This window comes from Pleurodeles waltl, chromosome 6, assembly GCF_031143425.1.
Source record: "Pleurodeles waltl isolate 20211129_DDA chromosome 6, aPleWal1.hap1.20221129, whole genome shotgun sequence".
In the NCBI taxonomy this organism is placed as follows: Eukaryota; Metazoa; Chordata; class Amphibia; order Caudata; family Salamandridae; genus Pleurodeles; species Pleurodeles waltl.
In genome coordinates this window covers 730,160,207-730,185,165 of record NC_090445.1, presented here as the reverse complement: position 1 = coordinate 730,185,165, position 24,959 = coordinate 730,160,207, and the positions used below count along the sequence as shown (strand labels likewise).

The window sequence follows — 24,959 nt, the reverse complement described above, 5'->3', positions numbered from 1 at the left end:
AAAGGAGACACCTGCTAATTTCCCGCCTATCGTGGCTGGGGATAGCCCCTCCTGTATCAGATACAGCACAAAGCGTAAGGCCCGTGCTTCCAAACGCTCAGACCCCTGAGCCCAGAAATTGCCCTCAAACTTCTCAAAAGATTGAAAATCCAACCATGCCAGCCTGTAACTTCGCCGCGTAGAGACTGCCAAAGACATCTCCACCAGCCCCGAGATCATCATGCCCCCCCACTCCCAAATGTCTGCCGGGACCGTAGCCTTGGACTGCTCTGCTCCTGGCGCCAGGTCGCGAAAACGCCGCCACTGTGAACGAGATAGGGAGTCTGCAATCTCGTTGTATACCCCTGGTATGTGTGCAGCTTTAAAGATAACATTGAGAGATAAACATTGCAGCATAAATTGACGCAACAAACGCAAAACTCTTAAATCTCTGGCTCTCTGTCTGTTTACCAATTCCACTACTGTCATATTGTCCACCTGGAAAACTACCGTCCTGTTGGCCAGTTCCCGTCCCCAGACTGCCAGTGCCACCAACAAAGGGAAAAACTCCAGGAACGCAATACTCCTCCCTTGTTGTAACCACTGCTGTGGCCATGTCTCCGCGCACCACCTCCCGTCCCAGTAAATGCCAAAACCCGACGCGCCTGCTGCATCTGAAAATATTTGAACTTGCCATACTGTGTCTGCATCACCAAAAGACATTGGTACCCCATTAAAGTTTTTCAGGAAAATCTCCCATACCTTTATGTCCTCCCTCAGGGCCAAGGAAACTCTTATCCTATGGTGAGGTAACACTGCCCCTGACATGGACAATCCGAGTCTTCTACAAAAAGTACGTCCTCCCCTCACTACTCTACACGCAAAATTGAGATAGCCTAGTAGCTTTTGTGCAGTCCGTAACTCCATTTTGTGCAAAGTTCGCACAGCTGCTAGGCATTCTAGGATTTCCTTCACTTTTGATGCTGGCAGTCTTGCCACCATTAGCTCCGCATCTAACTCTATGCCCAAAAAGGTCATGATTGACAGCGGGCCCTCCGTCTTTTCCGGTGCCAATGGCACTCCTGTCTGCTGCATAAGACTCTGAAAGGCTGCCAAAGCCCTTCCACATGCCCCAGATGCTGCTTCCCCTACAAACAAAAAATCATCCAGATAGTGTGTCACTGCTTTGTGGCCGCTTGTTTTCACAAAAACCCACTGCAGGAAAGTACTGAAAGTTTCAAATAGCGCGCATGATATCGCGCAACCCATAGGTAGAACCCTGTCCACGTATATGGCCCCATCTAGCTGCATGCCTAGCAGGTCGAAATCTGCTGGATGAATTGGTAACAGACGGAAAGCAGACTGTATATCACATTTCGCCATTTCCGCTTTTAAACCGCACCTCAATACTAATTTTACTGCATCATCTACTGACGCGTACATTACCTTGGTATCTTCCTGTGCTATAAAATCATTTACCGACGCCCCCTCAGGCCATGACAGATGATGTATAAGCCGGAATTCGCCTGGCACTTTCTTGGGTACTACCCCTAGTGGGGATATCATCAAATGATCCGTTGGCCAGTCGAGGAATGGACCTGCTATTCTCCCAAGTGTCACTTCTTTGTCTATTTTGTCGCCTATTACTTGCGGCTGTTCTTTAGCTGACCGTAAATTGTCTGCCCAACGCCTCTGCCGAGGACCTTGATAACCTACCCTAAAACCTTCTCGAAAACCCCATTCCAATTGTCTAGCCCTATTCTTGTCCGGATACTTGTGTAGCCATGGCAACAAAACTTCTAATTTAACTGGTGTAGGCCCCTTTTGGCGCAGGAGCACCCTGTGAGCCTCTTCCTCTTGCCGCCCTCCATTGTTCTGCTGGGCTGTTGAGGGAGAAACATTGTATGACTGGGTGACGACCCCCGCACTTGGAGCAGTCATGTTTGAACCTACACTGAGCCCTTGAACAGAAACCCTTGTTGAAGTTCCAACAAGCCCCTGTGTTTCCCGCCTGCGTTTTTGTAGTATTTCCCGCCCCTCCCAAGGCGGGGCGCGCCTGAAAGGGCTTATATGTTACCGGCAAACCGCTCGCCGTATGCGTGGATGCCGCTGCCTGTGCGGACGCCATCCATTGCATCCATAGCTCCGGATCTACGTCCCCCCATGGTTTCTCAGGGTTGATGCTCACCCGGGCCCTAAACTCCTCGTCATAACTTAGCCACGCAAAGCCCCCAAAATGCATCTGGGCCTTTCTAATGATATCCATGTACTTGAAAAGCGCGATGGCCCGGTCTGGGTATTTTTCGCAGTATATGCTAGCGAAAATCAAGAAGGCGGACGTCCAGTTGTCCATGGTAATGGGAACCCTAAGCCTGCGTGCTAATTCCCACTCTTCCTCCTTGGAGCCTTCCTTGGCCTGTATGTCCCTATGTAATAGTTTGATAACATCCACATATTCATGTTTCCATATCCTCGTCTTAGTTTTCTCCGCAACATGTGACCCTAAAGGCATGGCCAAACCCATGTACGGAAGGCGCTTCTTGTGAGCTCCCCCTTCCTTATCCTCATCTTTCTTGCCCTCACCCGTGGGCGGGCTAACCGCTGTTGCGGTGCTGGTGGATGCCGTCTCTTTGTCCTTGGTCATGTCGCCCTTCTGTGCTACGACCTCCCCCGGGTTATCTAATACTGACCCATCTCCCACACCTATTGATTTGGTCGTGCGTGTCACCTTGCTGGCTACGCCCCCGTCACCCCAGACTGACCACCATCTTCCCTTACCTCCAATTGGTTCGTCCACATAACGCGGTGTTTCGTCTTGTCATTCCGCCCCGAGGCCTTGTTGACCTCCCACTTGACGGCCCTTCGGCCATGGCGTCGTCCTGAAAAAGAAAAGCAGAGGCAGGGGTTGCGCCGCTCCTGCGCCCCCGCCCCCCCCTTTCTTAACCCCGCTCACTTCCTCATCACGCCATTCTCCCTCTTCCCAATCTCCTTCCTCTTCGTCATAATCCAATTCCAATTCATCTTCTTCTTCCCCACCTCCTTTGTTTTCCCTATACCCTTGAGATCTGTTTGCCGATAGTTCAGTTGTACTCTGCCCCACATGGCGTCCGCCAACCTGCTGCTGTCCCCGTTCCCGCGGTGTAGAGAAGGCCGCCGTAGACCCCTCTATTGCTTCGTTCCAACGCGCTTGGGCAGTATTGCTCCCAGTTGGTGCCCCCTTTTTCTTGCCAACCTCTGACGTTGGCTTTGTGTTGCCTTTCCCCACATGGCCGCCTAAACCACTGGGGCTTCCCAAGCCAACCTGCCCTTCGGCCGCACCAGCCTCCTGGACCCTACCTTCTCCTGCCTGCGGTATCCAGACCCAGCTTCCCCCTCCGGCCCCTGCTGCCTGCCCCCTTTCCCTGTCCGCGACTTCTCTGGCCTGTTTGTTATCCTCTTGTCGCCTCCACACCTCCTCCCTGTCCCTGCATAATTGTGTCCACCTGGCCTCCGTTTCAGCCACGGCCCTACGCTGCTCGCGGATTCTGGCTTCTAGGTCCCATGCATATGCCTGGCCCCATGTTGCCTGAGTGGCGGGTCCGGGCATACCCCCCGCAAAAGCCTCGTCCCTGACTTGATGCTTAGGTAACTTCGCCTGGCGTGGGGCCGGTTTGGCCTGGCTCGCCCCTCCTCTGGGTCTCCCCATGTATTTTCCTCTTTTTTTGGCTGGTGGCCCGTGCCCCTTGAGTAAGGTATTTCCGCTCTTGGGACATGATAAATCCAAAGGTGTCTGAATCTCGCTGGGTCCCGGCACTGGCTGCTCGGTCCCTTCCCCTTGCTGCCCAAGGGCTGGCCCTGTCCTGTCATCCCCCGCTCTGCCTGCGGGCCCCCCACTTGACGGGCCTGCGCAGCCCGTTCCTGTGTCACCTGTGCCCGGGTCCTGCGTGTCCTGCGTGTCCTGTGCCTCCCCTCCAAACATTAGTGGGCTAAAAGCGTTGGGGGTCTCTGGTCGTACTTCGGAGGCCTGTTTTTGCCTCACTGGGACTTCCTCCTTGTCCCCCTCCGAATCCTGTGAGTCACATGCTGCGATTGCCGCCGCTACGCCGCCAGATGCGGCCCGCGCAGGACGTGTCATGCCCACCCAGGCCTGATCTAACACCCCTGGTCTAAGCAGGTCCGCCCGTCCAGCCTCGCCCAGCACCCGCAGCGCGGCCCTGACAGCCTCTGCATCTTGTATATTGGCCATATCCCAACTGCACTGTCCTTTTGCCCTGCCCTATTTGGGGAAACCTAAGTAGTAAACTTGCTGTGGGCCGCCGCGTCTCAGGCTCCCAGAATTTTTTTATTTTTTATTTTTTTATGGGGCCCGCCCATGCGCCGTATTCTGTGAGGGCCCTAGTGGCCTGGCTCTATTGGCGAATATTTTGCCGTGCTCTGCAACCCGCGTGAGCCCCCGGCGCCTAAAACCAATAATTGTGCTTAAACCGGTGGGGGGGGGGTGCCTTCCGACCCCCAGCGCTGCCCGAGGCCGTCTCGAGGCCTCGTGCGTGACAGCTCGCGCACCGCGCTGCTGTCCGCGGTCCGCTAGCAAGAAACAGGCTTCCGCGCCTGTATCTTGCAAAATTATCTGTCTTCCTGCCGGGCAGGGAAACGCCCCCGCGTCTGCAGAGGGCGCACCCCGGGGCGCAGCTGCGGCCCGTGCCGACAGCAAAATCCTCTGCCCTCCGCCTCCGTGCCTTCACTAGCACGGCCGGGGAAGCCCCTGGCACGCGCGCACTCCCGGTTCCCACCGAGGCCCCCCAAGGGACAGATGAAATGGCCCAAAATGCCCACCCCAAACCTAAATGACCTCGCCTAGGCCCTGCCGCAAAATCCTCCCTTCCAACGCTCCAACACTTCCTCCCTCTAATGGTCGGCCTGGAAAGAGGCCGACCCCACCCTTCTACCCCCTTTTAAACCCATCCCTAACTCCCACCCCCACTTACCTGTCCGCCAATCCTGGCGCACCCGCGCCACTTCCTGTCGTCCCGAAAAGACCCGCGGAGAGACTAGAACGAGTCTCTCTCTCCGCGGGCCCCCCCATTTCAAAGTTCAAAGTCAAAACCGTCCTCGTCAGAGATATAAAAAGCAAATCCAATAATATATAGCTTAAAAAGTAAAGACAAAAAAGTTCACACCGCTACGGTCATCTGTCCTAGTGAAGAAGGTGCAGGGAGGTGTGGACCCCGGAGGCTGGCCGTCACATCTTCGTGTTCCGTTTCCTTGTTGTTTAAGCCACGGTTCAAGCCTTTTTTGAGCCACGCGCAAACGCTACTCGGACTGCGCGGAGATGCTAATTTACATCTAAAAGTATATTGATGATATTTGGTGGGTATTAAACTTTCTCTCCATTGGTCTGGGATTGGAGTTAAAACGGTGAAGTAGCCTGCTGAAGTGTGAGCAATGCGTTTGCTGCCCTCTGAACCTGTCTGGAGGAAAAGAACTGTGGGGTGGCAAAGGATCGTGCGTCTTCACACTGATGTCCCTGTGACGTGGAATGTAAAATCTTCTTCTACGCCATACACGCCACGTACTCAAAGTGCCGGGCTCGCCCCTCAGCGGCTTTCACGTGGTAGTGTCGGAAGCGTGGTACATGCCGAGTACACTGCCGCCGGTGGGTTGCATTCATTCACCTGGGCCCTACACACATTCTTTTTAGAGGCTCCTCAGGCCTAGTGCGTGGCAGTGCAGCCATGGGTGATGACTCAGTGAGAAAGTCAGTGCCTGCGTGACTGAATGTGCTTGGGTTTAAGAGTAAGCTCACGTGGGATAGAGTGAGTGACTGAATGTGCTTGGGTTTAAGAGTAAGCTCATGCAGGATTGAGTGAGAGGGTGTCTGAGTAGATGAATGAGTATGAGGGAGTGTGTATGCAGAGTGAGTAATGAGCGAAATCATCGTGCATGCGGGATGAGTGAAAGAATGCGAACCGGTGAGTGAGTTAGTGCACATAGGGCCACATGTAGGAAACTCCGATATTGTGACTCGAAAATTGCGAGTCTGTCCGACTCGCAATTTCTGAGTCGCAATCTCGGATGCAGAACGGTGTCTCAGACACCGTCTGCGACGCTATGGGGTCGCAAAGACCCACCTCATCAATATTCATGAGGTGGGTCGCATTTTGCGACCCCATAGCAAGTCCCTGCACTCACAGGGATGGAGGCCTGCTGAAGTCGACAGACCTCCATGTCTGTGACTGCTTTTTAAATAAAGCAGTTTTTTTTTTTTTTTTTTCATTTTGCAGCCCGTTTTCCTTAAAGGAAAACGATTTGCAAAATAAAAAAACTTCCGAAACCATTTGGTTTCGTTTTTTCAGAGCAGGCAGTGGTCCATAGAACCACTGCCTGCTCTGAAAAAATATTTTTGTCGACATTCACATGGGGACCCCTTCCCTTTTGCGAATGAGTTACCACCAGTGTGACACTGGTGGTAACTGCGAGTTGCTTTGCGACCGCATTCGCGGTCACAAAGCAATTCTGAATTGCGATGCGAGTTGCAAATAAGAAGGGAACACCCCTTCCTATTTGCGAGTCGCATTCACAAATTGCGAGTCGGTACCGACTCGCAATTTGTGAATGTGCATCGCGTTAGGCCGTTTGCATGGCGCAAACTGCGATTTTCGCAGTTTGCGTCATGCAAACGGCTTGCTACATCTGGCCCATAGTGCACTATGCATCTGGCGACAACGGCCCCTGCTTGGCAGAAGACCTGCAGCTCTCCGGGGCCAGCAAGTGGACTCGTGAAGTGGGCTTGCTGGTCTTGGTCTGTTTTATTACGTCTCCTGTTTTCTTTCATTTCAGCATCTGCTTGGCATAAACAACAATTTAGGGTTTTTTTGTTCTTTAAATTCAGTGCGCCTCTACATTTGGTCTTGAAAGAGGCAGCGCACTCAAGTTTCCCGATCCATATCGGGGTAGTTCGCCCAGTCCAAGTTTTAGTTCGCATTTGAAACCCGCAGTTTTTTAGTTATTTATAACGTTATACAGCCAGGGCTGCTAATCGCACATGCTATGAGAACACCTGGACTGGGCGAGCTACTCACACGGACTCAGTAGGGTAACAAAGGCTCCCCGCAGTGCTGGGTGGGGGCGGGGGGGTTCAGTACGCTGTGCACGGGCGACAGGTCCCTGACTGGGTCCAGGAGGGAGGGGAGGGGCTCAAGTTCCATTACGCCACTGCATGGACTGGAGGAAACTCGGGCTCAGTTACTGTTCTAGAGATGTGCAGAGGGAAACGACGTACGGCGCTCACCAACGCACTATGTTATAGATTTTGAAAAAAAATATGCGCATTGTTTACACACATTCCCATCTTCATTAGCTCTCATGATTTCAGTTGTAATTTGACATTACAGCAAATTATAGTTTAATTGGCAATCTTTAAACAATAAATAGATCCTTATATACATTTGATTTTTATCATGTATGTTTATAAAGTGTTTTTTTCATTTAGTTCGCTTTAAGTTCATTCGTATGACAATGGGCAGAACATTCTTGTGGGAGGGCTGCCTCTCTGCTTTACCAAAATATGTGATCTCTTGCCTCTCAGTGCTATCAATGGCGGGTCATCTACTTTTAAGAAAATAAATACACCTCTCATTTTCAGAGCGAGTAGCGATGAAGATTTTTTTTTATATATAATATAACCCACGGGTTGGCGCCATGGCGCTTCTAGACGTGCATGCACTTTATATATGCAAACATAATGCGAATACAAAATGCATTATCTTACCCATTCAAGTTATGCAATACTTTTAAAAAGGAATGTGTGTGCAGTCGAGTTTCTTTATTACCATAATTCACAATTATCCCTGATAATACAACAGTCTGCCTCACATTATGTCTGAAGTTCAAACATAATGCGTATAATTGAGCAGCATTACCAATAATGCCGCTCGCTTCCTGTCAATATCATGTGACTAGGTGCTAAATCCGTGTGTTAAGCTATGGTACAAAAGCCTTATACAGGCACAGTCCTTTATAACCCAACCCGTGTCTTCCTTTAAGTCATCGACCCCCAACGCCCCCGTATCTATATACAAGATCGTGTTTACATATTTGTTTCGTGGTGTTAGTGTGCGTATTACTTACTGTGTGTTTATAATGCTTACCGAGACAAAATGGCGTCCCTGGCGGCGACCAGCCCAATGCTATTATTTAATTATGATGCACTCCCAGGCGCGTGTTTTAATCAGATTTTTTTCCTACCAAAAGTATTGGTGCTTCCCGGAATGTAAAACTTTTGTCTTGACTAGTTCAAGGGACGTTTTTATTATTCCTCTCTGGCTCTATTCACCAGGGACTTGAAGAATACAGAGCTAATCTATCTGCAACGGGCGGCCTGCTGACTATGAAAAGCAGTAAACTGTGCCTCTTTTTTTTATTTTTTATTTTATAATGTTAGGAAGCGCTAGCAGGAGCAACTTCGGAGTGCTCGCTGCAGGAGATGTGGATTTTAAATCTTGACTTGCCCCTCTTCACCCTACGTCATCCAGGCCCTAAATCCTGTTGACCCCAGTTTTCTTCATCTCCTGAACTTCAAGTGCGTTGAAGCTCGCGAATATACTGTGTACAGCGTCATTTCCTGAAGTGGCCTTCGCCCATGGTTCATCAGACACTCAATCTCAAAAAATAAAATAAAATCTACCTACCCACCTACCTACCCAACCTAGGGTTTATGTACCGAACTAGTTCGTTGCTTTATGATAATAGTTTTAGGATTTGCGGAACAGTGATTCCCGCTAGGATTCCGCCATTAAGGTTATTTACAGATCTCTGCCGCAGGAACATTAACCAAATAAGCTCTCCCCTTGTATCTTAAGCACCGGCAATTGAAAGACTGTGGCATTTAATGTGTCATGAAATTGCTTCGCCCACTCCAGGGAGAGTTATTTTCAACCATGGGGAATGTCTTGGGGTTTGGTTGGCGAAGAATAGCTGCTAGTGAATAATCAGGGCAGCAGTCGCCATCTGCTGGTCACACAGAGGAACAGCTTGAGTTTATTATAAACTAGAGATGATATTAACAGGGGTACACACAAATACGAGCACGAAATCTAAAAGGACCACGCAACGCCAGCGTGACATAAGAGAAATGCAGTAATAGAAACTGTAAGGCGTTATATGGCACAGATATCATGGAACAAATATGAGACAGATAATTTCTAGGTAAAGTTAAGAAGGAAACGTGTTCTATTGTAGACGAACGAAAGACCTGCCATAAATTAAGACATGCTGAATCTTGTCTTGAGGCTGGGTACAAACTTACATGGCAATGCTGTCTATTCTATGAATGTTATATCTCATGGAAAAATATTATAATGCAATAGGCTGTACATAACCCCAGGAATTCATTTAAAACACAAAGTGAAGTTATGATTACAAAACTATGATTTTCACAATAATGATTAGCTCCTTTAATCAATAAATAACTCGCCCAAGAGCCATAGAAACCATAACTGGCACAACAAATGCAATTCTCGTGACCTAACCTTCAATGTGACGGATACAATTACAAAGTTCATGAGCATCTTTGCAGACGTGGTTACATATCACATTGCTATTAATATAGAAAATAAATAATTATGAATGTAGTATTATGTATCATTTGATTGTGTGCTGGTATTTAGTGATAGTGTGCGTTTTGGTGTTGTTGCTCGTGGATCCTTGACTTGGGTTTGCATACCCTCAGGGTCTGTACTGGGAGTAGTGACCTCTCTGGGTATGCAAACCACAAGGCAAAATAAAGGTGTCTTTTTTTTGTTGTTGTTGCAATGGGGTACCCATTTGGGGTCATGCCACCACCGTTGAGGGGTGCACACTCTGCTCCCTTATGCCTCATTCATTTTTATTTTTCAGGGTTCAAGGAGTGAGTCCCCTCATTCTGTAATACTGGTACCACTTTTTTCTCCAAGTTACAGCCAGGCAAACTCAAAGGTTCGAGCCATGGCCACACTTTGAATATGTAGTGGCAAAACAAACAATGGAGGAAACGCAGAAGCTCTCTCATACAGTGAAATCCATGTATGTTTCAAATTTAGGCTCCACAAATGGTCCTCAGACCCTCGTTTACAGACCCTTTACAAATTATTGGTCATATAGCTCTAACTTGATTGACATGTCACATTAATTTTATGCCCTCCAGAGACTGTTTTTTTAAATTCTGATTTCTTAAAAAATACTGAACCGATTCACACCAAACCAAGCGAAGGGACTTAATCGAATACGTTTTTCCTTTCATGCTTAGTTTGGTGTAAGTGCATTTAGTGTGTTTTTTTTCTGTAGCGGAAAGCTAAGATTCCTGTTGGTTTTAAAATGGGAAATGTCACTTTTCGGTTCCCTCACTTTTGTTGCTTTCCTCCACTTGGCATATCTACATGAAATTTCCTATGTCCACTTGTATATATTATAGAATAAACGATGTTGACTCTGTAGTTACTGGTTGGTCAGAGCTTCCACTGAAAATCCATTTTTACTTTTCTAATAATGTCCGCGCCATGTGACGAATCTGCACAAAATATTCCAAAAAAGGTTGTCCGATTTAAGTTCAGTATGGCACGTTTCATGTAGATCTGTTCCAGGGAGTATGTGGAGGGGGAATACAGTGGTGATGAAAGAAGTGACGTTTCCCATTTTAACTCACAAAGTGAAGTTTGCTCTTCTACATGGTATTACATTAAACGTGGCATGAAACTAGAACTGTACTTAAGGAATTGAGTTTATAGGTTTGATATAAATCTATTCGGTAGTTTGAGATATCAGTGTTCCAAAAATGCATAAAAACGATAGCAAAATAGCAGTATCCAGACCGTTATTTCACAGGTTGACCGCAGTTTCATGAATCCAAGGGTAGATTCCTAAATCCTTAGGGACGCCTTTGATGAGGGAGTTTTTTTCTTCTCTTCTCCCTTGCAGATTCACAAATACACCTCACTCTGTTTGGATGCAGTCACAGAAATATTTTTGTCCTTGGTGTTCCAACTTCAGTGGTTGGGGAAAAAACCCGAAAAGTAGGATGAGCATATAGTCACCCTTAAACTCTTGACCCAGGACAGATGAATTGATCCTGGACCCCGCAGATATTTCTGAGGGTTTAAGGATTTATGACTCCAACTCTGTATCCGCAATTCCTGAAACAAAATAAAGCTTTATGACACACCTCAGCTGTGCGTTGCCAATAGCTGTGTTCATGATGGTCTGGCATGGGTTGACATTGGGCTCAGGGTCTGGGTGTAACCTAGCTGTGCACCACTTACTGCTGAACACAGACAAGGACTGTGTCACATTATCTTCGACCCTATTAATGATATGACTGCTAATATAATGTTTATTGATGTGAGTATGTATTATTTAGTGATGTTGTGCTTTTAGGTGGTGGTAGCTAATGCTTTATATTTTGTGAGCTACGTCTGGTATTTGACTAATTCTACCGAAGATCTCCAATTCTCCCTATGGTTCTGGAGGGAAGTCTGCTCCTGGATGATACACGCAGATGTAAGTTTGAAGGTAGTATGAACTGAAATGAACCTTTCCATAAAGTGGGTGCAGGTCTGTAAGCCACTGCTCTTGTCTCCTAGGCCTCCCTGAACCAGAATATGAACCCCCTGATGAGAGCGTGCAGGATTTTTTCTACCACATGTTCTACCCTGATGAGAGGGCACTAAACAAATATGCAGCAATGGGATACATCTCGTGTGATGGCGGGAAAACATACAAGGAGATTGAAGGAGCCAAAATGTGTATCAGCTGTGGAGAGAAGGTGAGTGCGATAATGTTTTTTCGAAAGTGCATAATTCTCCTTCTCTTTTACCCCGTAAACCTTAGTAACACTTTGGAAAACTTATCAATAGATTTTTTGTCACAAGATTTTTACTTTTCACAAAACACTACTGCTAAAATTGAGAGTTTCTAGGGCACAGAGATGTCTCATTGAGTTTACATGTGCGACCTAAAAAAAAGTGACACAGAAACACCATACATATGTGATAATCCGATTCCTGCACAATGTCCCGTCTGGAGGATTTCGAGTAATAAAATGGAAAATCGTGAATGGTATGATCAGCAAAATGCTGGTGCCATCCTCTGCACAGAAATTCATAAAATTTGCAGGAAATGTCATTATTGTTGATGTAATCACTTCATCATGGTTTTAATTCTGGTCTGATATATCCTAGGCCTGGGTGGAGGTCACAAAGTTTTGCTATGTGGAACTCTGTGAAGTGCCGAAAAAAAACTCTGCTGCGCTATGCGGAGTTCCGTTAGTGGTCTAGTTTGGGTAAGGTGCGCTGTTCCATCTGATTTTCAGCACAGGAGTTTCTCCCACGCAGTAAAATCAGTGCGAACGGCATCACGCAGAGCACCAGAGGGTGCTAACTTTTTGCAATCAAGCAGATTTTCTACTCGAATGGCAGCTTCCTCAATGTGAGTGGCAGCTTTCTCATTGCGAGCGGTCGTGGCCTATCGCTTGTGTTGAGAAATCTCGCTCACCAACTTAGCGCTTTCTCTCACTCACGCTCACCAACTTAATGTTGATGAGCGATAGCGAAACTCTGCTTCGCATCACTTCGTAGAGTTTTTCTGCACAAAGTGCGAGAGGGGAAAACTCAGCGAACTCCACAGGCGGAGCAGAATTCTTCGCCCACCCCTTATGTATCTATGGCATTCAAACCTGTGGGATACGCAGGGATCTCTGCACTGATCCCCCGGTCCACTGCACTGTTCTATTGGCAAGTTATTCAAGTCACAAGTGCAATAGTTTATAATATTAAAATGAGCATCAAGGTAGACCACTGTATACATTAATCCACTTTATCAAAAAGCTACATATAATTATTTATGACTGACGGTTTTGTATCAGAAATGCTTTACGTTGTTTTAATGCAGGATGTGCCAGTGGACAGGTTACACAGATCAGTGGCAAACATGATTGATAATAACTGAGCCAATACAAAGGCAATATATCACATACATATGTTTTATGTGCACATTTATACACAATTGACTGAGGCACAGAACCAAAAGTCAGAGTGGTGGGTGGACCTAGCTGGGCGGTCTCTGCTTTTCAGGTCCTCCAAATTTGAAAGTATTGTCTTCAGAACTGACTTGAATAAGGGATTTTTTTTTTTTTTACTTTGCCAGCTTTTTAATGTGGGAAGCTCTTGAAGTTTTTGGAAAGGCAAAATTTGCCAGTAAAATATGACAATTCAATACGCTGTGAAAATATTCCCACTGGCACTCATTGGAGAGTATATCACATCCGCTTCTCGAAAAGCCACTCACAGTCTACTTTCCACCCACTGGCAACCACGCTTCCTAAGCACCTCCTTAGGCCATGGCTTCCAGGATGTTGGACATGAACCACCTTACGGTGATTGTATTGTTTCCCCACTACAGCTAAGGGCAGCTGTAAACAGTAGTGTGATGGACTCCTGCTTCATGAAGTCCCACCATTCCAGCTGTACAGAATCTGAGCCACAGAAGCTAAACTGTGCCCCCGGTAAAGTTGCAAAGGAGACCTTTTTCATCTTGATGTGGCAAGGTTTACACTTTTTGCACTCCAAATTTAAATGCAGGAAGGGAGGATGTAACTCAAATTTCAGTGGGGTTGGTAACACACTGGGGAGATACTAGTCATTCAAAGGGTCTAAACATAGATCGAGAATCGGGTGGCGTATGTATTGGCTAATGAGGATAGTAACAAAGTTATGGAATTTGTTTAAGAAGGGAAAAGAGTACTGCAAGCAATCAACTTGCAGTATTCAAGCTTGATCATGCCCACTGCATTAATCAGGAATTTGTCAGTGTGGAAGGAAAGTTGTCGGCAGATCTTTCAGATGTTAAGCAGTCGGGACCATGTCACCAGTAAGAATGGTGATGATGAATGAGGCGAATCCCATACTGTATTTGAACTGTAGGTGGATATTCATGGCAACTGGGATCGGTCTGAATGTCTTTGCAAGGAAAAGATTAAGATAATTAGAGCAGTGAAGAGGATGCAGTGACATACATAATTTCAAACGCAAAGGATTTGAAATCATGACAATAGAGAGCTAGCTCTTGTCTAATGGCTGTGCGATAGTTTGTGGTTCCAGACTGAATGTGGAAGGTAGTAGAAACGGTGCCTGCTGTCAGCAATCAGGGGATGTGAGAAACTGAAGGACAGCATTTTGCCACAAAGGGAAGTTGAGCGAAAGGAAAAAAGGAGCAGGCCCAGGTTTGAACCTTAGGGGAAACAAAGAGTGTTAGGGGCAGCCGGAATCAGAAAGGAGCAATTGGAGAGGCAGGAAGAGAGCCATTCAAGCAACAGTGGGGTGATATCCAGGAAGGTAAGAGTAGCTAGCATGACAGGGTGACCACTAAATCAAACGGTCCCAGGAGATCGAGGAGGTTCAGGATTCAGCAAATGTGATTCTGCAGAAGTGATAATGTTGGTGTAGGGAAGCCGGCAGAAACACACTGGTCGGGAAATTAATAGATGAGGGAGGTTAGGTGCAGTGTGAGCCGTTGAATAGAAGGCATTTGAATATTTTACAGGAAGGAGGGAGTGGAGATACAAGACTACAGATCGAAGAAGAGGCAGGGTCTGGCATTGACCTCTTAGAATGTGGATTAACACTCTAGATTTAAAGTGATGTGAATGAGTGGCAACGTGGCAAGAGGGGCTGCAGAATTTGAAAAGACAACTGGAGAGAGCTTGTGGTTGAAAGAGTTAGTAAGAGCACAAGAAGGAGTGACGGACCGGACAATGTGTGTCAATGTACCTGGACACGGAGGTGGGCAGCAGAATACAATGTAGGCACCAGGGGAAGGTGCAGAGCAGGACGGGTGAGAGGTCATAAAGTTGTTCGGCGTGCTCAATGAGTGATATTTTGGCAGGAAAATGGGTGGTAAATTCACTTGCTATTGGTTAAAATGTTTCAAAGGTGTGATCAAAGAGAATTAAAAAGTGGCATAGACTGTGTAAATGCTTGTCCTCATGCAATGAGGTCTTAGTATTTTGCTTTGTTGAGCAGTCAAGCAGTTGTCACGAGGGTCTCATGGGAGGCTTCCAGGAGCTTGGGTACCGTACTTCCTCTATTTGTGCAAGTTTATCATCCAGTGGTGGGTGTGATCCAGGCTTAAAGAGGTAGGGTGTAGAGGACAACTGTGCAGAGATATTTGTGACAAATACTGAAGTGTTTCATTGAATGTCGCACTGAGAGTCAAAGAGAGTAGTGTTGTCATGACGGACCTGTTTAGGGTGGGGGTCAATCGACATAGGTGGCAATTGTCTCCTGGGCAGAGGGGCCCCCCAGGAACAGATCAGAGAAGAAAATGAATGCCAGTGAGCATATGGATTAGTATATGGTCAGAGGAGTAGCTGATGATGGGACAGTGTATTTGTGAGTTAGATGATAATATGAGGCCCAGGGAATTATCCAGAGTTAGTGAGGCTAGACTGCGTAAGAGAGGGGGTGACCAGCGAGTAAATGGGCAAGGATGATTTCTTTCTGGGCAAGGCTGATTTCTTTCTGCTGGAACTTCATCTTTTGGTCGTAGTTGTGGGGGCAGTGAGGGAGGTAGTGGACAGCAGTGAGTCCAGAATAGTGTTGAATTCATAAAAAAGAAACCTGTACACCCTAGTGGACAATATTTCTTGACAAGAAATAAGTCTTGTGAGAAATTCTTCATGTCATGACCTACGGTTGGTTTACAAGAGCCAAGGGAGAGTGATCAAAATTTTAGAATAAGGATTCAAAGACTGAACAAAGTGAGTATAAATTATTAAGTTTATGCATGTGTGTGATTGTGAGTTTCTTAGTATGTACGAGTGTGTGGAAGAAGGTGTGGGTCTATTGTAGTGTCTGATTTTAGGTAATGTGGCTCTGCACTGTGTAGAGGCACGATTGTATGTGTTGTATGGAAGGGTAGCTAGATATGGTGTAGTGGCATCACAGTTGTTTTGGGGAGGGCTACTATTACATTCTGTAAAAGCATGCTATGTGATTTGGGGTAGGGTGGCTGTTAAAATGACAGTGAGACGTGGTATTTGCTGTTGATGTAGGTCGATGTGTAATATGTTGATGAATTCTTTTGTACATGGATTTGAGATTCCTAGATCTCCTACCGTTTTTGTGGAGGGGGTGGTTATACTTAGGGTTGGGAAGCTTGACCACACATGTTGTTGGTAGGTAAAAATGTTGTTAAGAAACAACTATGTGCATGCTGTTCGGAGATTTGGGTATTTATGCCGTTGAGTTAAGTCATGGACATTGTGCTTAGAGGCATGTCATAATGGGTGGTTACTGATGTTGTACTTGAAAGCATGGTGTTGAGGGATTGTGCTCTGAAATGACTTTAGGAATTTTGTTAGTCTGGGTTGTTCAAAAGAAGGCTGTATGTGTTGGTAATCATGCAAATGCATTGCTTTTGGCTACATATCAGTATTCAGAGTTAGGTGGCATGGCTGTGTGGGATGTTGGTTGGCCTGATTGCAGGTTGGTAGGCACATGATTTTGAGTTGAGAGTTATCATAGTAAGCACATCTGTTCCACCCAATTTAGGAGGAAACCTACAAAGTGCTGTCAGAAGCCACAGCTATAGCGGGTTCAAAAGTTTGGAAATTTTTCCTCCTGTTTGCGATGGTGTCTCAAAGTGATGTTATGGGAACTCTGGTCCTGGTTTATTTGTTGTCTTTTGAGCTCAAGTTTGACCTTCGAATGAAACTTTCTGGGCCACTATCCACCCGTGTCTTTTCAGTCTAACCCTGTCTCTAGTCTGTGCTGCGCTCTTGTGGTAGGAGACGTTAATAAAGTGCCTGCAGTAAAGATTCTTTGGAAATGTTATATGGATGACCATGCTGTGCGCGGCTGGTGCTATTGAGTAAACATGTTAAGGGAAATTGAGGTTTCTGTCATAGCTGTGAACCCTATAGTGCTGTAGGTTGCCACTATTCAGGAGATGGGCCTCTCTACCCTACACCTTTAGTAATCTATGAGGAGGGCACCCTAAGTGTAATTTTAGGGTCACCTCACCAAACGTTGCAGTGGAGCATAACTTTGCATTAATCATTTACAAAGCTCTGGCAGAATGACATTCATAACATAAGAATGAGCACCTATGGCATGACACGCAGTGGCCATGAGAGATGCCTCCACCTTGTTTGATGGGTTCAGGCTCTAGCATATGAAATATGCTCCTGCAATCTGCAAAGAACATGAATGTACACTCCATCTGCATAAATTTAAACTTTACCAAAGAAGGCTTAGTCAGTGGGGCTTAGTCAGTGCTGTAATTTGCTCCAATTTGCTGTTTGCCATTCTGGGTCTCCCAACTTTAGGGTCTCCAGATTAAAGTAGACATATTGCGCTTGCACACATGCGACCCCTGTCACAGGACATCCTATTGAAATGAAAGCTCCAAAACCACATATTCTCCAGTATTGGATCTTTCATAGATTCACATGCTTGAATCATTCCCTGCCATCGAAGTGGAAGTCCCATGGTACCATAATAAAGCAGGATGTATCCTTATCATAGTCCATAATGGCAAATAACAATCACTTAAATAGCCTATCTATGTCCTTTAAAAAAAAGAAACAAACTTCAGCCAGTCAGGTGATAGCATAAAGTTTCATCTCTGGGTCCTACGTTTGTCTCCCTCCAGCATGAAATCTTCGGTCTTTTGTAATGCAAGTACATCAACTATTTTCTTAAACTCAAGATGGTGCAATTAGCTCATTTCAAGTCAATGACCACACATTTACTTTCAACATGAATTGAAGTAATTGCTGCACCCCAGGTACCCTTTGTCATTTGAGAACATTCACTTTTTTTTAGATTACTGGTTCTCAGTTCATCATTGGTCTACTGCTTACCCAGTTACCATGTTTTTATCTCTGTGTCTTTCTCTGCCATATCTCCCATAACAGCATTTTTTATTACTTCCTTCTTCATATACATGTCCCTTGCCCAAGTCCAGCCCTATCTGAGAATAGTGTGCCCTATGCTGCACTTAGGACTTAACAACATATCATGCATTGTCCTGTTTTGTTCTGCTGTTGGTCTTGGTTCCTTTTTCTAGTTCAACTGCTTATGGCAGTTTGTGTTTGTCCCAAGCCTAGTCTGATTGAGCCGCATGGGAATGTTTTGGAGATATTGGCTTTCTCATTTCATCAATTAACTTTCGGATCTTATATATTTATCAAACCATCCTACCCAAAATATTATCTCCTTACTTACCCAATATAATAGAGTTGTAAGTACCCATGGTGGCACATGGCCTTCTGCAGAACGGTTGTATGTAGCGTAGTTGAGAGTTGTGGTAAATCCGGATGTTTGAAGTCAACATACCAGTGTGATGTTGTAAGGTGTAGTGATGCGCATAATGTTTAGAGCCATAACACTGCATGTTTTAAGAAAATTTGGCTGTACATGATGTTAGAGGTGTGGTTTACATGGCACTAGGAACTGTTGTTCCAGTTGATTTTGGGAGTTTATGTTGTATGCTATGTTGGAAGATATGTACACGTTTTCAGGCCCTAATTCGAAGTTGTATACGTTGTGTGGTCTAGTGAATGAACATGGGATTTAATGCATTGAGAGGCATGGTGTTAGGACAACGTGTGGCTGTCCTTGGTTTAGAAAAAGTTATGAATCCATATTGTGTTAGCATGAGTGTACACTTGGCTGAGACGCATGGATGTAAGATACTGGAAGGCTTAGCTCTCTCTCCATGATGCATGGCTGCACAACGTGTTTAAATGCATAACAGTGCATATTGTTGGGAATCATAGCACTGCATAATGTCGGGATGCAAGAATGTACATGGTGTTGCTCTGTACTAGTGTCCAGGTTGTATTGAATGCGTGATGAGGCAGTGTGCTGAAATGTGTGATTATACTCCACGATGTACATCATATCTGTGTGGTGTTGGAAGATGTGGATGTTCATGGTGTTTAAAGAGAGACTACACTCCGTCGGAGGCAAGGCTGTAAATGTTTGAAGTCGTATAAATGCGTAGCTGTTGTCTTGTGATTTAGAGTTAGACATGTGGTTATATAAGGTTTTGGAAGGTTAGTGTATTGTGATGTGGGGTGTGATGTTGGTTGTGGGATGTACACAGTGTTCAGAAACATGGAAACATATGTTATCCAGCTTCATGAGTGTGGCTGGTTTGGAGACGTAGCCGTACATAGAGTGGAAAGGCATAATTGTTTCTGGTGTAATTTGCAGCTGTACGTGGTCCGGTGAGCCATGGCTGCATGTAGTGATGCTTGAACTATTTATAGATTTTTAGATAGCACATTTCGGCATGGCAGAACACTTCACAACAAACGGTAGATAGTAAACTAGGAAACATCCAAATGCAAACAAAATAATAGTAGCTAAGAGGACTAGCAACAGGTAGTGAAATCTAATTAATAGAGGGCAACAAAACAGCATATAATGAAGACCAACAGAGTACAAGGGGAGATCAAGACACCATACAGACGCACACATTTGGTACACATAAGTAGCCAGCTCTCCTGGTTCATTCATAAAGACTCTGACACTGGTTAACTAAAGGTGGTGTATAAGACAATTATAAGAGAATCTTAGGGGGTTAGAGGTGCAAAGTTAAAAGTAGTTCTTTAATCCACTTTTGAATTTTCTTTAGAAGGTAGCTTGTCACATATACATAGGAAGAGAGGTTTATACCTTTCCCCTTCATTGAAATGTCAACATCTTCCTCTTTGTGTTTAGCTTTTTCTGGCTGTACACAGCCCTGAGAGGCTTGATAGTAGGGCCTGGATGAACATTGTACCATGTATACCCATGGTAGAAAGAGTCGTCGGATAGACACATCTCCTCCACCAGCTCCAGACCATCTAGAACACCTCAATGAAACTCATCCTCAACCTCCTACAATGACCCCACATTGCACCATATCTCAGAGAGCTCCACTCGCTCTCCATACATAAACACTGCCAAATCAATCTCCTCATGCACGCATACAAGGCACTGTACAAAATCAGACCAACCTTAACAACTACTTTCACTTCAACCAAACCACTAGACACTTGCGCTCTTCCTCATTCTCACACACCCGCTGCATATGCAAAAGCATAACTGAGGTCTAGCATTCTGCTACATCACACCCAAAACCTTGAATGACCCCACTCTAAACATCATGGCCTCCTCCTCACTTTTTTGATTCTAGAAGTAGCTAATTCTTCGGGGCTGACTCCCATCACCTTCAGTCCTACGCCTACACCCATTCCCAGGCACCTATTGGGTGACCAGCTGCACTAGACACATCAGCATAACATAGAACAATCGTACATGTTGCTGGGAGGTGTGGCTGTACATGTGCTTGGGAGGCCTAGCTGGCTTACATTCCCAATGTTGTGTGGTTCTCATGTTGGACATACTCTTTTGAAGTAGGATTCCTCTTAGCTCGGGAGATGTGGTGCTGTATGACGTTCAGAGGCATGTCTTTGCACCCTCGTTTGTTCAAGGCCACAACACTCAGTGATCGACTCCATGTACTGGCAGATCCAGGTCTACTCTTGGTATGACAAGTCCTCTAAGTCCCTGATCCTGCTTGGAGTGTGCGATTAGTGATCCACGCAACCACTACAAAGGTTCTTGCCATTCCTTACAGTGCATCACCGCAAGCAGCTGCAGTTGCCTGTGTACCGCTAATCCCTGGCAGTGTTGTGGTTCAGAGTGTGTGCGTGTGTGTGTTTGTGGGGGAGCGGGCTGAGGCCTTGTAAGTAGAAACTAATGCGCCCAAATCAGGCCATAATTAAAACTGCATTAACCCTAATGGGCTGCAGAGTAGGGAATCCAATTTATAAATCGTATGTTTGTACAGGCCAGGGTTGAATAACAGGTGATGCAAGCGGCGCCGTTTCAGGCTGCCCAGCACCGCACAGCGAATCCCCCACCCGAGGATGGCTGCTGAAATACACTGGAAAAGTTATTTGAAAGATCAGATGGGGGTGTGGCAGCTGGGGGGAATAGGTCTGTCAAATGTATTTTGCTCTAATCAGTGTCACAGATGCTCATAATTGCCCCCTAATTACTTCATTATTTTTTGCCACTCTGCAGACCGGTTTGTGTTTACCTGCTGGGTGTGCATGTTTTTTTCTCTCCCTCACAGCCACTTATGGAAGGGATGATAGCTTGTGCCCCTTCCCATGGTGCCTCAGCAGGGGAAGGGACAAGTCGCATCTTGTTCGCCTTGATTTCCCCCAGGGTTTTGTAGCCGGAGAGTAACTCGCCCCTGAAAAAAGAGAGCTAGCATGCGCTGTTGCAGCCAGGGATACGTTTTATACATTTGTAAGTTGTGTGTCATATGTCATTTTTTTATTTTTTTATTTTATAGCAAACCGAGTGCTGCCAGGTTACTTGTCTCCCAAGAGAATATAGTGCACAGTGAAAGATGAGTGTGTCTGGAAAGTAGCGGTAAGGATATCTGGACGTACATGCATGCACGTCTGTGTGTCTTACAAAGCGGATGTGCACGCTACTTGGTTAGAATGATTCAAATCATGTTCAACAGTGTTCTGAGTGTCTCTGCATTCTTTCCCGTGCATTTGGGATTTCTCACCATTTAAAAAGGACACAACTTAAAAAGTGACATATAAAGTAACAGGTAACCGTGTGCGTTTACAAGCGGTTCCACCGTCTGTCACGTAACCAGCGTTATGGGTGCAGAGTGCTCATATAGAAGCACATACCGCATTTTAATATTGTTTTTAAGTGAATATGTGCACATTTGAGGAGAGATCACTCTGCCCCCCCAACGGATGTGCATCACCCAGAAACAATAGCCTCTCACTCAGTGGTGCTTGGTGGCAAATGTTTTTTCCTCCTTAACTACAGGAGGACATTTAATAATGAAACACCGATGAATGTTACCATGACAGGATTATTTCTGTGAGAAGAAACTTGTAATTATAAACATGATGGGACATACATCGGTGATGCCATTGGCTGTCCTCTGTGATGTCATGAGTGGGTCAGTAGCTGCGCGTGAGTGAGAACCAGGGGCTGTGCATCTAGCCATAACTCGTGATTCTAGCATGCTGTCTGGGGCCAAAAAGAGAAATGTGGCGCGATAAAATTCGCATTTCGTTTAGGCATTTCTACCTCACAGCTTCGCTGCAAAGCTTTATCAAGGCTGTTCACCGAGCACCAAGGCTCCTGGAGAATCTGCGGATAAATAAACGATTGTGGGAAACACTGGCTTTCTTTTCCGATTCATTGACTGCAAACAAAAAACTCAGAATGTCATAATTAAATGACAAAGTGTGTTTAAATGCCACATGTTTACTTATAAAAATGCACATTTCCATTAATTCCTGTACCTTGCTTTCTTCCCCCACCCCAGACGCTCGTCTGCCCCCACAAGGTCGGAAATCACCGAGAGCTGGTGCTGCCCCAGGGCTGTAGCCGCCTCCGCATCAGCAGACCCCAGGCGCATGCCATTATGCTGGCAGGCAAGCTGTAAGTACCCCAGCCCCCTCCAGGGCCTTGTTGTCAAAATGAACACCAGATTGCAAATTAATGAAGGAAAGGTTTGCAAAAACATTGTCATGTTTCCGTCAGCCAGGCACGGATAAATCTACCCAGAAAGGCTGTTTACCACATCTGATGACGTGATTGTCTACACATTAGATTTTCTGAAAATATGACATCTCAAAGCCAGTTTTGGTCACTGGGTCAAGGCAGGGACGGGGTGAGATAAAGGGCAAATTGCGGTGAACGTCAGTACAATGCAAGTTCCCTACCCTACCAATCAGGGAACTTTAACTACCACTTTTACAAGGTGATTTGGTTGCACCAAAATTGCCTGCTTTTCCCCTCAAAATGAACTGGTTTTTTTTCAAGAAAATGTATGTTTTTGAACAAATCTATTCAGTTTTGGAACAAATTGCTTTTGTTTTTGTAACAAGTCAACTCATCTTATTTTGGCTTTTTTAAAGTGAATGAGGACTGCAACCAATTTACAATTTCATGTTTTTGTTGAGGTTTGTCATCGTGTATGTTTCACACTGCTAAAGAAGTCCCGATTAAGCGGCTGTGAATACACTAGAATGCCAAGATAAATAGAGGCAGATAATACTGACAGAGAAGGACCTTTTGGAAATCCTTCCATGACTGCGCGACTGCTTCACACAAAACAATGTATACTTTTTCCAGTAAATGTGTTACAATGCCCTGGGTGACTACCCTGTAGTCAGCCGGTCAGTAATTACTTTATTAGGTTTGAGCAATGTAAATCATAAAAGTACATAAATACAAACAATTCATTAGAACCGACAGATAACCAACAAAATTGAACCTTCAAAATCCATATATCTCAGAAGTGTGAATTTAACATACCAGCTAAAAACCATGATAAATAAAACATACATTTGGAGTAGATAACAATTGCAGATACAGTAAGGCTGGTCTCACCTGGGTAAAATTAATTGCCATTAAAAGCGAATGGATAAAATTATGACGTAATGTAGTATGTTTGAGGCAGATAACAACAATGTGCAAAGTATCCAATTTAGGAGCTAAATCACGTGCAAATCGGGGGCTCAGAGGGTTTATGCCATCCTGACATAAGCCGAGGGAGAAAATTAAATCGGAAATAAGTCGGGAGTCTTCTATGGTGAGAGGTTATGTCAAGTGTCAAATACAATTCAGTATTAGTCAATGATTTAACTATAAAATAATGAACAAGTGAACATTTGGTAATTTGAAATCACTGGCCTTTTTTTGCGTGCCTTAGAGAAAAATGCTTGTTTGACCCACAAAATGTCCGTTTTGGAAATACGATCTGGAGCAGAGCAAAGAAAAGATCAGATCTGCCAAGATCACTCCCACGGACATTTAATATAATGCAAACTTCGTATACAGTGCCAGTGTTAAAAAAAAAAATCCTTCTATTCTATCTAGTGAGTTCACCTTTCAACCATTCTGAGAGCCACAGTAACAAAGGGTGGATTTGAATAAGATTTCATATATATCCTTCACCCAGTTCCGTCTGGGCAATCTCAGATGGGATGCTTTGTGGGATCTTTAAAACCCTTCTCAGAAATGTATTTTCTGCTATCTGAATAGAGTTGCAAGCCTTATACCACCAGATCTCACAACCAAAGCTAAATGTTGGGATACATTTTCTTTCTAAATGTCAAAGGTCGACTTAATATCAGTTCAACCCAGCCACCTAGAAAAATCACCTATATTGTGATTAACTCTATCAAAAGTCTGTACATGATTATTAATCAAAGGATGCTATTATCTGACAACGTTTGAAACATTCGGGATATTGGCGCAAGGTATGCGCTTCAGGGAAGATTTACAAGTAGGGATATGAGAGGTACCCCTTCTCTTCGGATCAGAGGCACTAGATGCTGTAGAGTCGTAAGGGGGGACATTATTGTTCGAAGTAAAAGGTACACTCCTCAAGTTAAGCTGAGTATTTGAGCTTCGAGTGCCATTAACTATGTGAGACCTCCTGAATGCTCTGTGGAGGCACACTGACATCCAGCCTTTTCTCTTAGGGCCAAGAGGTCTCCAAGGCTTTGATTAGATAGCAGAACCATATGCTATGTGTTGGAAACCTCAAAGGGGCGTTGTGGATTGGCGCCAAATGGCATATTCTACTCTCAATTTTCTTGACAATACCGGGTGTATTATCCAGTGCCCTTTCCACCTTCCCTATTATTTCCTCATGGCTGTTTAAATGGGCATTAAGGAAGGGCCTCGACCATGGACGTCGTTTAGGGGTCGCCAGGGGTCGCAGCCGCAACCCCTGGTTTGAACTCTGCAACCCCTGGCACTGCCTTTGTGACCCCTGGCCTCAGAGGTGGCAATTTCAGTGCCAGGAACACTGGGGCAGCTCGCGCTAATGGACGTCAGATGGGGCTATACTCTTTGTTTTCTGTCAAATTTTATTACCCTAATAGTGAATAATATATTATTCATTCTTATGGTAATAAAAAT

The 24,959-nt window shown here is 45.3% G+C and overlaps 1 protein-coding gene across 3 annotated transcripts in view; it reads left to right on the top strand.

Moving 5' to 3' along the window:
• The window catches only part of LOC138300212 (restin homolog), an 898,198-nt gene that overhangs the window by 512,584 nt on the left and 360,655 nt on the right, over positions 1-24,959 (top strand). For all 3 annotated transcript variants that reach the window (XM_069239250.1, XM_069239251.1, XM_069239252.1), the window contains exons 13-14: positions 11,571-11,752; positions 22,351-22,466. In XM_069239250.1, coding sequence (XP_069095351.1) covers positions 11,571-11,752; positions 22,351-22,466 — 298 coding nt within the window. The remainder of the gene's footprint in view (positions 1-11,570; positions 11,753-22,350; positions 22,467-24,959) is intronic.